Genomic DNA, 14,832 nt, shown 5'->3' on the forward strand with positions numbered 1-14,832 from the left:
TTTGCCATAAAGCCTTTAATTTTTATCTCAGGGACTGCACTCCGGGTCCAGGCTGGGGGTGTGGTGCCTGTCAGGCTGGCTGTCGGTGGGTTCTTTCCTTGGGGGGCTCTGAGGAGAGTGCTCCATTCTCACCCCCATTGGCCTGTGGCTCCTTCAAGACACAGATAGAGGCCCCTGGCTCTTCAGCTGCCACCCTCATGCCCACGGAAACCACTGACAATGTGGCTTCAAACCCTGCTCCAATACTGGCTTGCTGTGTGATCCTGGGCAAGTGACTCTCCCTTCTCAAGTCGCACTTTCCTGATTGTCAAGTGGGCTTCATAGTCCCTGCTCTGTACCAGGTTATTCTAAGGCATAAGAGAGGTATCCAAGGAGTAACCAGTGTGGTGGTGCCAGCCCCTAATGAGGGCTTGGTGTGCGGCAGCTCAGATGGTTGCAGACTCCCAGACTGACTCTGCTGCTTGTTCGTTCCTGTGTCCTTAAGCAAGGCCCTGCCCGTCAGGTCCTTAATTTCCTCATTGAGAAGTAGGAATGACAGCCCTGGCCTAGACTTCCTTGGGTGACCTGGAGGACAGGGCTTAGGGGGGGCCCTCCAGAGCCCAGAGTGCTGGTGTGGGTGCCCCATTCTGCAGCAGCGTGGCAGAGCCAGTTCTTGACCTGCCGGGGGACTCACCTGGGTTTTCTGGGGGTGTCCGCTGTTTCCCCCTTTCCTGCCTCAGCCAGCAGCTGCTCCTCATCTAGCCCCAGTGCTGACAGCACCTGGGAGAAGCGCCGGGTGACAGTGAGACGGGCATTGGCCTGAGGAGAGAGAAAAGGGCTTCCTGCTCTGCACCAGGGCTGCCAAGGGCAAGCTGGGGCTCTGGTTACTGAGTAGGTCCCAGGCATTCCCCAGCCCCAGGATCCTATCTGCAGGGACCTATGCCCATGCTGCTTCCCTAACCACTCAGCCAGCTCTTCGCAGCGGGCAGCTGTGTGCTTGCTCAGGTGCCAGCCTCACCTGCATGGCCTGCTGGAACAGGAAGGGCCTGGCCTGCACCCTGTGCTGGATGCCCTGCAGCTCAGCCTGGTACTCAGCAAAGCGCTGTCGCTCCTGACGCCTGCAGGAGAGATAGGCTTTTGGGCAGCAAAACCATGGACACAACTGTTCATCCCCACTCTTGAGCCTGCTTATCTTTACTAAGGACTTGATATTCATGTCCTCACCCTCACCTTTACAAAGCGATTTCATGCCCATTCTGGCCCTGGATTCCTTGTGAGGTCAGCCAGTGTGGACATTATTCACCAATTTACTGATGGCTCAGGAGGGTTGAGGGACTTGTTCAAAGCTGTGAAGCTGGGAAGTGAGGGACTGAGCCCTGTGCAGCCAGGGCCTTCCCATCCTCCTGTGCCACCCCCGTGGGAAAGGGGCCAGTGCTGGCTTCTGAGCTTCCAGACACCTGCTTCCATGCCTCCCTCTCCCTGTCCTCTTCCCCTTGAGGGGAAGCTGTGGTTGTTAGTTGTGTGACTTTGAGCAAGGCCTCTCTCTGGGCTTTGGGCTCAGTTTATTTCACTGTGCTATAGCAGGGATCAGACAAGCTTGCCAGCATTCTCTGTGGTTCTTATAAGCAGACAGCTTGGAAAATGGGACAGAGAAACTAAAAAAGAAAAAAAAAAGTGTTTCAAATTTAAAAAACACATCCCGGAGAGATCAGGGTTCCATTGGGGAAGCACAGTTTTCATTTACAAAAACCCAGTTTGACCGGGTGCGGCAGCTAGCACCTGTAATCCGAGCCCTTTGGAAGGCCAAAGAGGGCGGATCCTTGAGCCCAAGAGATTGAGACCAGGCTGGACAACATGGTGAAATCCTGTTTCGACAAAAAATGCAAAAATCAGCCAGGCGTGGTGGTATGCACCTGTAGTCCTGGCTAGCTGGGAGGCTGAGGTGGAAGGATCCCTGGATCCTGGGAGGTCTAGGCTACAGTGAGCTGAGATTGTGCCACTGCACTCCAGCCTGGGCAATGGAGCGAGACCCTGTCTCAAAAAAACCCAAAACCCAGTTTGTGCACTTGTCAGAATGTGTCTGCTTGACAAACTTAAGTGCCACTCTCCCTCATGAAAAGAGCACCCTGTCAGCAAGAAGGGCTTTCGGGCCACACCCCAGATGGGACCAGAGATACTTCTGTGAAGCACATAAGAGAGACCTTGAGGTGTGGAGGCAGCACCCGTGGACTGGAGGGGAGGGGAGAAGCAGTCAAGACCTCAGGACCTGTGCTGGGACCTCAGCAAGTGTGCTGGGCCCTGTGGAAAAATGCCACCTTGCTGGGTCATGCGCCCTTGGCCCTGTGGCAGGGAAGGAAGCATCCTCCACTGAGAAAAAGACATGGACTTGAAAACCCTTGGCCAGGCACATAAGTTGCCGTGAAAAGGGTTTTCACCATTTTGGAAGGAATTCACAGCAGTTACAAGGGGAGGTGAAAAATGAGCTGGCAGTCTCTCTTTTTGTGATATCATGTGCACTTTTCCTGCTAGATACTTTATGCTATTTATTTTTCTTTCTTTCTTTATTTTTTTTTTCAGACAGAGTTTTGCTCTTGTTGCCCAGGCTGCAGTGCAATGGCACGAGCTCGGCTCACCGCAACCTCTGCCTCCCAGGTTCAAGCGATTCTCCTGCCTCAACCTTTTGAGTAGTTAGGATTACAGGCATGTGCCACCATGCCTGGCTAATTTTATATTTTTAGTAGAGACAGGGTTTCTCCATGTTGGTCAGGCTGGTCTTGACCTCAGGTGATCCACCTGCCTTGGCCTCTCAAAGTGCTGGGATTACAGGCCATTGCGCCCAGCCACTCTATGCTATATCTGTTAAAAATGACAGGTGTCCTGAGCAGAAAGGGACGTGGCGCCTGTGGGTGTCAGCCCCGTCCATCATCTCAGAATGGAAGGAAGACACAACCTCCCTGCCACAGGACAACCTCTTTTGTGCCCGTCCTTCCTTGGCAGGACAGTCTCCTGTTCCAGTCAGACTGTGAAGTTCACAGGCTGTAAGGGCTGAGAGACCACGTGGGAGACATCTGCTTATGCCTTAACAGTCTCAAGTAGAAAGTGAAAGGAGTGAGGTTGAATCACTCTTTTGCCGCACCTGCCACTTGAAGTTCTGAACCTTACACTTCCTGCCTTGCTATCAAAACAAAACATTTGGCCGGACGCAGTGGCTCACGCCTATAATCCCAGAAATTTGTGGGGCTGAGGCAGGTGGGTCACTTGAGGTCAGGAGTTTGAGACAGCCTGGGCAATATGGTGAAACCCTGTCTCTACCAAAAATACAAAAAATTAACCAGGTGTGGTGGGGCACACCACACCTGGGAGGCTGAGGCAGGAGAACTGATTGAGCCCGGGAGACAGAGGTTTCAGTGAACCGAGATCACGCCACTGCGCTCCAGCCTGGGCGACAGAGCGAGATTGGGAACAAGAAGGGAGTGGCCCAAGCAGTCCCCTAAAACACACTTGACCTCTCAGAGCCTCTCTTTCCAAATCTGTAAAATTGGGGCAACTAAGATTGAGCCTCAAAGAGTAGATGATCAGAACCCCGCTGAAACCTCTGTGGATCCTCACCCTACTTGCCATGGACCAGAGCAGACGGTGCAGAAAAAGATGCCCTGCACTCACTGCACCCAGGAGGTGCTCAAATCAATGGCACTAGTTTTGGTCACATTTATTCGTGTTACCTGTTTCACTAGGTTGAGCTCTTGTGGGAAGGTCCTGGTATCTTTCATCTAAAGGGAGAATTTCAGCACTCAGGCAGGCAAGGCGGCTGGAACTCAGTTCTGCTACCCACCCGTGACCTTTGGCAAATTATTTAAGCTCTCTGAACCTCAGTTTCCTCACCGGCGGGGTTATGCAGGTGGAGATACTGAGGAAGGACAGTGAGGTGAGCAGGCCATACTGACTTGTCCCCTTGTGTGAAGCCCCAGGGCTCCTTTCACAGTAGCTCTGCATCACTTGTGCGCTCGTGCATCAGCACCTAACTCTTTATTTTTATTTATTTATTTTGAGATGGAGTCTTGCTCTGTCACCCAGGCTGGAGTGCAATGGCATGATCTCAGCTCACTGCAACCTCTGCCTCCCAGGTTCAGCGATTCTCCTGCTTCAGCCTCCCAAGTAGCTGGGACTATAGGTGTGCACCACCACGCCTGGCTAATTTTTAATTTTTGTATTTTTTTAGTAGAGGTGGAGTTTCATCATGTTGGCCAGGCTGGTCTCTCCTGACCTCAGGTAATCCATCAGCCTCAGTCTCCCCAGGTGCTGGGATTACAGGCATGAGCCACTGTACCCGGCTGAGCACCTGACTCTTTTTCAAGATAGCAGTCCTGGGGGATACGAGATGCCTACAAGTTCCCTGATACCTAGAACAGCCCAGGAAAGAAAACAAAATCCCCTTATTCATAATGTAGCTTCCCCAATCTCCAGTCAATCAGCAAAAGCCCTGGAAGCTATTAGCTACAAAGTCCTGCCTTGGAGGGAGCTAAGGACTTCTCGGGGTCCCGCATACACACCTAGGCTCAAGGTTTAGCTTATAGCAACATTTTCCTCATTTTAATCGTAAAAAACACACCCCTAGGTGGAGATTTTATATGTTAATGATACATGTGATGTGTGTTAGCGCATGCAGATGCTGAGTGCATGCGCCAATCACAGGTCCGCCTCTGCATACCTGACCTCACCAGTATTTTGTGAATATGTATGAACAACTTCCATGAAAGGAATTCCTTTTAAGGCACAAGCTGCTGTCTTTCCTTCTGAGCAGTCCTCAGGGTGCGCTTGGTTTTTTTGTTTGTTTTTTTTGTTTGTTTTGAGACGGAGTTTCACTCTTGTTGCCCAGGCTAGAGTGCAATGGCACTCACCGCAACTTCTGTGCCTGGGTTCAAGCAATTCTCCTGCCCTAGCCTCCCAAGTAGCTGGGATTACACGCATGCGCCACCACACCCGGCGGCGCCCGGCCCTTTTTTTTTTGTATTTTTAATAGAGACGGGGTTTCTCCATGATGGTCAGGCTGGTCTTGAACGTCTGACCTCAGGTGATCTGCCTGCCTCAGCCTCCTGTGAGCCTTTTTTTTTCTTTTTTCTTTTTTTTTTAGATGGAGTTTTTGCTCTGTCACCCAGGCTGGAGTGTAGTGGCGTAATCTTGGCTCACTGTAACCTTCACCTGGGTTCAAGTGATTTTCCTGCCTCAGCCTACTGAATAGCTGGGATTACAGGTATGCACCACCGTGCCTGGCTAATTTTTGTATTTTTAGTAGAGATGAGGTTTCCCCGTGTTGATCAGGGTAGCCGTTGCTTTGCAATAACCTTCTTTGCCTGTCCTTCCTTTGGACTTGCTCTCAAATTCTTTTGTGCAGCCAAGGGAAGAACCTGACCCGGCCCACCGGCAGCAGTGCTGCCTGCTTCACGGGCCTGTTAGGAGTCCAAAAAAGGTTTGCCCTCAAATTTGCTTCTTAGGAAAATGGTCACAATATAGGAAGAGAATAAAACGTGACTCTTCAGCCAACTGTGAATAATGGTTATCTCCCAGAGTGGGGTCACAGGGCTGTTCACCTTCTCCAGTCAATATTTCTGTGAAATTTTTTTTTTTTTATTTTTTTTTTTTTGGGACTGAGTTTCGCTCTTGTTACCCAGGCTGGAGTGCAATGGCGCGATCTCGGCTCACCGCAACCTCCGCCTCCTGGGTTCAGGCAATTCTCCTGCCTCAGCCTCCTGAGTAGCTGGATTACAGGTACGCGCCACCATGCCCAGCTAATTTTTTGTATTTTTAGTAGAGACGGGGTTTCACTGTGTTGACCAGGACGGTCTCGATCTCTTGACCTTGTGATCCACCCGCCTCAGCCTCCCAAAGTGCTAGGATTACAGGCGTGAGCCACTGCGCCCAGCCCTCTGTGAAATTTTATAACAAGTATGCCTGGCATTGGAAATCAGGAAATGAAGATTTGAAGGTATGATCATAGATGTAGAATATTTTAACCTTGAGTATTCAACAGCAGCAGAGATTGTCATTATATTAACTGGTTGCCTTCGACAGGCCCCTTCTCCCCATGCCTCAGTGTCCTCATCTGTAAACACGGCGAAGTGGCCTGACCAGCCCTGGGGAAGGCGAGGGCTGGTGCTCCTCGGTCCTGTAGACTGAGACCTGGCATGGCCTCCCTGCCCTCTCCCCACCAGGCCCCCCAAAGCCCAGGCTCTCTACCTCAGCTCCTCCAGCTTGCGCTGGGCCGTCCCGGGCCCCCGGCTCCCTCTGGGCGCATAGGCCGCCAGGCAGCGGGCCACCTGCCGCTGTACATGCTGTGTGCGGGCCCGCCGCAGCTCAGCCCGCTGCCGCTCCTCCTGCCGCTGCCGCTCCCAGGCCTGCAGCAGGCTCCTTGGGTGAGAGAGGAAAGGAAAGGGGATGAGAAATTTATGGGAAGCAGAAGCCTCATGGAGGGCCAGGGGCTGAATAGGGCGATATGGGAGCCTGTGGAAAGGGACTGCAGGGTCCAGAGCCAGTGTTCTGGGAATAGGATTTGTCATGGAAGTCCATGACCGAGGCTGCCACAGAGGCTCAGCCTTCAGGACCAAGTCAAGGCCTTTCCCTACTCTTTCTAGAACTCTTCTGCTTCCAGGCCAGGCATAGTGGCTCATGCCTGTAATCCCAGCACTTTGGGAGGCGGAAGCACGCGGATCACCTGAGGTCAGGAGTTTCAGACCAGCGGGTCAACATGGTGAAACCTAGTTTCTACTAAAAATGCAAAAATTAGCAGGCATGGTGGCACAGGCCTATAATCTCAGCTACTTGGGAGGCTGAGGCAGGAGAATTGTTTGAACCTAGGAAGCAGAGGCTGTGGTGAGCTGAGACCATGCCATTGCCCTCCAGCCTGAACGACAAGAGCAAAACTCTATCTCAAAAAAAAAAAAAAAAAAATGAAGGGTGCTTTGGAAGAATTAATATTATTAAAATGTCCATATTATCCAAAGCAATTTACAGATTCAGTGCAATCCTATTAAAATTCCAATGACATTTTTCTCAGAAATAGAAAAAACAATTTTAATATAGAACCACAAAAGGCCTCAAACAGCCAAAGCAATCTTGAACCAAAAAAAAAGGCCAGGCATAGTGGCTCACACCTGTAATCCCAGCACTTTGGGAGGCGGAGGCAGGCAGATTGCTTAAGCCCAGAAGTTTGAGGCCACCTTGAACAACATGATGAAACTCCCTCTGAACTAAACATTCAAAAAATTAGCCAGGTGTGGTGGCCCGCATCTGTAGTCCTAGCTACTCAGGAGGGTAAGGTGGGAGAATCACCTGAGCCCAGGAGGTCAAGGCTGCTGTGAGCCATGATTGAGCCACTGCACTCCAGCCTGGGCGACAGATTGAGACTCTGCCACAGAAAAAAAAAAGAAAAAGAGACTTAGTGACACTGGTCTGGGCTTTGGCTTTTTGGATATGACCCAGAAAGCACAGGCAACAAAAGCAAAAATAGACAAATGAGGTTGCATCAAACCAAAAACCTTCTGCACAGCAACGGCAACAGTCAACAGAGACGACATACAGAACAGGAGAAAATATTTGTAAGCCATACATCAGAAAAGGAGTTAATATTCCAAAACATGTGAACTCAAATAACTCAGTAACAAGAAAGCAAATAACTCAATTAAAAAATGGGCAAAGGCTGGGCATGGTGGCTCATGCCTGTAATCCCAACACTTTGAGAGGGTGAGGCAGGTGGATCATCTGACGTCTGGAGTTCAAGACTAGCTGGTCAACATGGTGAAACCCCATCTCTACTAAAAAATACAAAAAAAGTAGCTGGACGCGGTGGTGTATGTCTGTAATCCCAGCTACTCGGGAGGCTGAGGCATGAGAATTGGTTGAACCTGAGAGGCGGAGGTTGCAGTAAACCAAGATTATGCCACTGCACTCCAGCCTGGGTGATGAAGTAAGGCTCCATCTCAAAAAAATAAAAAAATAAAATAAGTAGGCAAAGAGGCAGGGCATGGTGGCTCACACCTGTAATCTCAGCACCTTGGGAGGCAGAAGCAGCAGGATTGCTTGAAGCCAGGGGTTGGAGACCAGCCTGGGCAACATAGCAAGACCGGATCTCTATAAATAAAAGTTAAAAAAATAAATCAGCTGGAAGTGGTGGTGTGCACCTGTAATTCCAGCTACTCAGGAGGCTGAGGCAGGAGGGTTGCTTGTACCAAGGAATTCAAGGCTAGAGTGAGCCATGATCATGCCACTGCACTCCAGCCTGGGAGACAGAATAAGATCCTGACTCTAGACCAAAAAAAAAAGATTCCAAATAGACATTTCTCAAAAAAGACAAGTCTTTTTCATCACTAATCACCAATCGTGTGGGAAAATCAAAGTTCCTCAAAAAATTACAAAAAGAACTACCATGCGATCCAGCAACCCTCTTCTGGGTACATATTCGAAGAAAGTGAAATCAGCATGTTGAAGAGGTAGCTGTACTCCTATGTTCATTCCAGAAATATTCCCAGTGGCAAAGATATGAAATCAACCTAAGTTTCCATCAATGGATGAATGGATAAAGAAAAGGTGGTGTGGCCGGGCGCGGTGGCTCAAGCCTGTAATCCCAGCACTTTGAGAGGCCGAGGCGGGTGGATCACAAGGTCAAGAGATCGAGACCATCCTGGTCAACATGGTGAAACCCCGTCTCTACTAAAAATACAAAAAATCAGCTGGGCATGGTGGCACGTGCCTGTAATCCCAGCTACTCAGGAGGCTGAGGCAGGAGAATTGCCTGAACCCAGGAGGCGGAGGTTGCGGTGAGCCGAGATCGCGCCATTGCACTCCAGCCTGGGTAACAAGAGTGAAACTCCGTCTCAAAAAAAAAAAAAAGAAAGAAAAGGTGGTGTATATAAACAATGGCATTCTTCAGCCTTAAAAAGAAGACAGTTTGCAACAACATGAATAAACCCGGAGGACACTATGTTAAGGGAAATAAGCCAGGCGCAGGAAGGCAAATGCCATATAATCTCATGTGACAAATCTAAAAAAAGTAAAACTCAGCATAATGGGACCCCATCTCTATAAAAACTTTAAAAATTAGCCAGGCATGGTGGCTCATGTGCCTAGTTCCAGATACTCAGGAGGCTGAGGTGGGAGGATTACTTGAGCCCTGGAGGTCAAGGCTGAAGTGAGCCATGATTGTGCCACTGCACTCCAGCCTGGGCAACACAGCAAGACCCTGTCTCTAAATAAATAAATAAAAAGTCAAACTCACAGAAGCAGAGAGCTGAAGGGTGGTTACCAAGGTCTCAATGGGTTTGCGGGGAGAAGAAGGGAGAGGTTGGTCAAAGGATAAGACATTTCAGTTAGAGAGGAGAAATAAATTCAATAGATCTATTGTATGATCTGGTGCCTGTAGTTAAAAGCAATGTATTGTGTATTTGAAAATCACTAAAAGAGTAGATTTTAAGTGTCCTCACCACCAAAAAAAAAAAAAAAAAAAAAAAAAAAGTAAGGCCGGACACAGTGGCTCACACCTGTAATCCCAGCACTTTGGAAGGCCGAGGCAGGAGGATCTCAAGGTCTGAGTTCGAGACCAGCATAGCCAACATGGTGAAAACCCATCTCTACTAAAAATACAAAAATTAGCTGGGTCTGGTGGCGAGTACCTGTAATCCCAGCTACTCAGGAGGCAGAGAAAGAATTGTTTGAACCCGGGAGGCAGAGGTTACAGTGAGCCGAGATCGAACCGCTGTACTCCAGCCTGGGGACAGAGCAAGATTCTGTCTCAAAAAGTCAGGTTAATTAATTTGATTTAGATATTCCATAATATATACATATTTCTAAACCTCATGTTGTTCATGAATACAATTTTTATTTATCAATTAAATAAAATAAATTTTTAAAAAAGGAATTATGGCCGGGCATGGTGCCTCATGCTTGTAATCCCAGCACTTTGGGAGGCCAAGGCAGGCAGATCATGAGGTCGGGAGTTCAAGACCTGCCTGGCCAACATAGTGAAGCCCCGCCTCTACTAAAAATTCAAAACTTATCCAGGCATGGTGGCAGGAGCCTGTAGTCCCAACTACTTGGGAGGCTGAAGCAGGAGAATCGCTTGAACCTGGAAGTCAGAGGTTGCAGTGAGCCGAGATCACACCACTGCACTTCAGCCTGGGCGACACAGAAAGACTCTGTTTCCAAAAAATAAAAAAATTGTGGGGTGCTATAAGAATGCTCAATGAGCTGGGCACGGTGGCTCACACGTATAATCCCAGCAGTTTGGGAGGCTGAGGTGGGCAGATCATGAGGTCAAGAGATCAAGACTATCCTGGCCAACATGGTAAAACCCCATCACTACTAAAAATACAAAAATTAGCTGGGCATGGTGGCATGCGCCTGTAGTCCCACCTACTCAGGAGGCCGAGGCAGGAGAATTGCTTGAATCTGGGAGGCGGAGATTGCAGTGAGCCACTGCACTCCAGCCTGGCAACAGAGTGAGACTCTGTCTCAAAAAAAAAAAAAAAGAATACTGAATGAACTCTCCCCTGCTCTCACATGCCATCTGTCACCAGTCACCAAGGCCTACTGAACCAGTCTCTAAATGTCTCTTAAATGGATCTCCTCCCTCCATCCACAGGGCCTCCTTGTTGAGGGCCTCATGGTCCCTCATCCATGTTGCCAATAGTCTCCCCTTCAGCTCCCACTGTCTCCTTTGCTTTAGAAACAGAGTCTCACTCTGTTGCCCAGACTGGAATGCAGTGGTGTGATCATGACTCACTGCAGCCTCGAACTTCTAGGCTCAAGAGATCCTCCTGACTCAGCCTCTAGAAAAGCTGGGCCTATAGGCACTTTCCACCAAGCCAGGTTAATCTTCTTTTCTTTTTTAGAGACAGCAGTCTCATTATGCTGACTAGGCTGGGTTGGTTGGTTGGTTGTTTGAGACAGAGGCTTGCTCTGTCGCCAAGGCTGGATGGAGTGCAGTGGTGCGATCTTGGCTCACTGCAACCTCCACCTCCCGGGTTCAAGCAATTCTCCTGCCTTAGCCTCCTGAGTAGATGGGACTATAGGCACACACCACCACATCTGGCTAATTTTTTATATTTTTAGTTGCCCAGGCTGGTCTTGAACTCCTGAACTCAGGCAATCCGCACACCTCAGCCTCCCAAAGTGCTGGGATTATAGGTATGAGCCAATGTGCCTGTCCCCTTAACTTCTTTTTAGAGGCAGTGTCTCACTCTGTTGCCCATGCTGAGTGCAGTAGCAGGATCATAGCTCACTGCAGTCTCAGTCTCCTGAGCTCAAGAGATCCTCCTATCTCAGCCTCCTGAGTAGCTGGGACTACAAGCACGTGTCACCATGCCCAGCTAGCCCTGAGTCTTGTAATAGTTATATCCTAAGGGCCCATGAGTAGATAATAAATGTTGCATTAATCACTTAGTTAATAGATTAATGGATGGATAGAAGAAAAGATGGGTAATAAAAGTGGCTGTGTCAATAAATAATTGGCCAGGTGTTCAGAGAGATGGATAAATGGTTGAGTGGATGTTATCAGTAGCTGGATGGATGGATGGATGGATGGATGGGTGGGTGGGTGGGTGGATGGATGGGTGGATGGATGGATGGATGGATGGATGAGTTGGGTGGATGAATGTGTGGATGGATGATGGATGGATGGATGGATGGATGGATGGGTGGATGGATGTGTGGATGGATGGATGGATGGATGGATGGGTGGGTGGGTGGATGGATGGATGGATGTGTGGATGGATGGATGGATGGATGGATGGATGGATGGATGGGTGGGTGGATGAATGTGTGGATGGATGGATGGATGGATCGATAGATGAGTGGGTGGGTGGATGGATGATGTTTGGATGGATGATGTTTGGATGGATGATGTTTGGATGGATGGATGTTTGGATGGATGGATGTTTGGATGGATGATGTTTGGATGGATGGGTGGATGGATGGATGGGTGGATGGGTGATGGATGGGTGGATGGGTGATGGATGGATGGATGGGTGGATGAATGGATGGAGGATCCAAAAGTTTGGTGATTGGATAAACAAATAAATGAATGAGAGTTCAAATGCCTCAGCATCTCTTGGAGAACTGGCTCCATCTCTACTTCTCACCCTTGCCTCCCACTCCCTTCTCTACCCTCTTACCTGGTGGCTTCCTGTCGTTTGTGGAAGGTGCGGTTAGGCAGGTTGGCAGACAGGAAGGTTTCATCGCCTCCCAAGGCATAGGCCTTTCCACTCCGTTTGGAGGCCTGGAAGGCATCTCTCAAAGCCTTCCAGGGCTGCTTTTGGGGACCTGTCCACAGTGAGATCAAGCCAGGGACTGCCCTCTCTCTCCCAGCCTGCCAGGCAATCCCCCCAGCACCCAGAGCACAGCCTAGCCTGCCTGAGCTCCTGCCTCCCTGAGTGCTCTCCCAGTGATGTTGCTTCGGGGAACCCAGGCTCTGAGCCGCGTGCTCACCGCAATCCAGGTCTCTCTGGAGATGCCTGTGTAGCTTCTCCAAGTCCCACGGCTCCTGTAGCTCCTTGGCCCTTGTCTTCCTCCTCCACGGCCTTCGGAGGTTGTTGAAGCTAGGGGTGCTCCCCTGGCTCTGGCCCTGTTCTGCCTCATCTGAGGCCTCCTCTCCAGAAATCTGTCCCTTTTTCTGAGAACCAGCCCTCCTTCTGCGGGTAGCCCTGTGCTCCCCCTCCTCAGCCTCTTCTGTGGCTTCTGAGAATTGCTCCTCCTCTGAGATCGGCCCCCTCCTGGGGTGCTGGGACGGCTCCGCAGAACTCAGACCTCTCTCGGCCTTCTCAGCACCCGGGCCTGGCAGCTGGACCTGTTCGTCAGACACCGATCCTGATCCCGGCCACCTCCCAGGCAGCTGGAGGCCATGCTCACAGCGGGGCTCTGGTCCTTGCCCTCCTTTGCCAGGAAGGATGGAGACACCGCCCCAGGCTCTGAGCCGCTGTCTCACCTTTAGGTTTTGTGCCTCTGTCTTCTGGCAGCAGCCAACGGTCTCTGGGAGGCTGCCCGTGGACATGCGCCTGAACTGGCGCTGGGAAAGTGAGGAGGGCGGGGGCAGGACTTGGTGGCTAGAGGCTGGGGAGCTTGGCTGAAGCACAGCCCGGACATCTGTGACAATGCTCTCCCAGGCCCACTGGAAGGGGAAGGAGGGCTTCCGAGCAGGAGGGGTGAAGAGACTGAAGAAGGAGAGGGTGGGGGTCAGGTTCTGCACCAGCCCCCAGAGAGGCCTGACCCCCAGCACCCACCTGACCCATCCCACTGCTCCTTACTCCTCAGCCTCTTCAGAGCCCTGTCCTTTCTTGCTCTGACCCCTGGGCTTGCGGTCCTTCTTTGCTGTCTGCCTTGAGCTCTGAGACCTCTGCTGCAGGTCCTGATTTGGCACACCGTTACCACTCCCCAGGCGGCCCTGGGCACAGACAGTAGGGGAGGCCAGCTCGAAGCAGCCTCCTGGACTGTGTTGCACCTTGCCTGGGTGCCCTCCTCTTGTGCACCTGGCCGGGCCTGACTGGGCCCCTCTGGGCCCTCGTTACCATTAAAACCAATGGAACACGGCCGAGCACGGTGCTCATGCCTGTAATCCCAGCACTTTGAAAGGCCGAGGTGGGCAGATCATCTGAGGCCAGGAGTTCGAGACCAGCCTGGCCAACAAGGTGAAACCCCGTCTCTACTAAAAATACAAAAAAAAAAATAGCCGGATGTGGTGGCCTGTGCCTGTAATCCCAGCTACTTGGGAATCTGAGGCAGGAGAATCGCTTGAACCCCGGGAGGCAGAGGCTGCAGTGAGCCAAGATTGCGCCATTGCACTCCAGCCTGAGCAACAAGAGCAAAACTCCATCTCAAAAAAAACAAAACAAAACAAAACAAAAAAATTCAATTGAACACCTCCATTCTGCATATTAAAATAGCAACAGCCGCCATCTGCTGAGCACTTAAACTATGTGCTCATACTAGGCCGCCTCTGGGCCCTGGACTGCACTCCCAAATGTCCCATTGGGCCCTGGAACTGCTACAGCCAAGGCAGAAACTAAGGTGGTCTTCATCAAGGTGGTCTTCATCTTTCTTAAAACCTGTGCCTCCCACAGTGTTCCCTAAATTGCCCCATCATCCCTGGGTGTCATCCCTCAGCTTCCCCCAAGGCCTTTAGGGCTCCCTGTGGTCCCTGTCCCGCTCCTGCCCCCGACTTTCACCTGGACCTCAGCTCAGGTATCATGGCTTCTCAAGAGCCTCCCCAGCCCAGGCCTCCCTGACCCAAGGCGGCTCACCTGGAAATGCCCCCACTGGGCCTCCCTCACCTGCTTGTCCCGAGAGATGGTCGACAGCAGCTTGAGCAGCCTAGAGCTGCTCCCCGGAGCCTGAAGCCGCGTGTCCTGCCCTGGTCGTGCCAACGGAGCCCTAACCAACTGTTGGTAGGTATTTAGCATATCGGTGTCCTCCCCATCCTGCCCCATCCCCCACCCCCACTGTGGAACTGCCCAACAGGCCATCTCTATGGCAACCAGTCCTCAGCCAGTCTCAAGGGGTCTGGACAAAAGCATGCTAGGAGGCGGCAGTGGGGTATGTGAGGCTCATTTCCTTCTGGGGGCAAATTCAGCAGGATGCCCAGGAATGGTTCAGCACAGAGACCCAGGGCCAGGTCCTGCCTCTGCTCCTGCCTCAGCCACCGGCTCCCTGTGTGACCTGATGTAAGTCCCTGTCCCCACTTCACCTGTGTTTCCCCATCTGTCTGTACAGGGGACCTCAGGACTTGGCCATCTTGCAGTCCCCACCCCTGTGAAGATGCCCAGGCAGTGCCTGAGGCAGGCCCTCTCCATCAGCCTGTCTCCTGCACTGCCC

General features: G+C 51.1%; 1 protein-coding gene across 1 annotated transcript; it reads right to left on the bottom strand.

Annotated features, from left to right (window-relative positions):
- Window positions 1-14,463, bottom strand: TSGA10IP (testis specific 10 interacting protein). Its single transcript, XM_032282791.1, has 8 exons — window positions 14,292-14,463; window positions 13,269-13,405; window positions 12,454-13,175; window positions 12,141-12,288; window positions 6,214-6,384; window positions 998-1,097; window positions 674-798; window positions 1-151 (listed from the first exon to the last, which is right to left on the bottom strand). Exons 1-8 carry the CDS (start codon window positions 14,445-14,447, stop codon window positions 28-30), a joined length of 1,683 nt encoding a protein of 560 aa, XP_032138682.1. The 5' UTR covers window positions 14,448-14,463; the 3' UTR covers window positions 1-27.
- Window positions 14,464-14,832: the final 369 nt, after the last annotated feature.

The sequence above is a fragment of the Sapajus apella genome, unplaced genomic scaffold (genome assembly GCF_009761245.1).
Source record: "Sapajus apella isolate SASKATOON/1434 unplaced genomic scaffold, GSC_monkey_1.0 scaffold14, whole genome shotgun sequence".
NCBI lineage: Eukaryota > Metazoa > Chordata > Mammalia > Primates > Cebidae > Sapajus > Sapajus apella.

What these genes read in the sequence shown, in the direction of transcription:
- TSGA10IP (XM_032282791.1), bottom strand. Translation starts at nt 14,447, where the DNA reads ATGGGGCAGGATGGGGAGGACACCGATATGCTAAATACCTACCAACAG. An exon ending in CCAGAGAGACCTGGATTGCG is followed by an intron (nt 12,289 to 12,453) that starts GTGAGCACGCGG and finishes CACTGTGGACAG; the next exon opens with GTCCCCAAAAGCAGCCCTGG. An exon ending in TGTTCCAGCAGGCCATGCAG is followed by an intron (nt 799 to 997) that starts GTGAGGCTGGCA and finishes CTCTCTCCTCAG; the next exon opens with GCCAATGCCCGTCTCACTGT.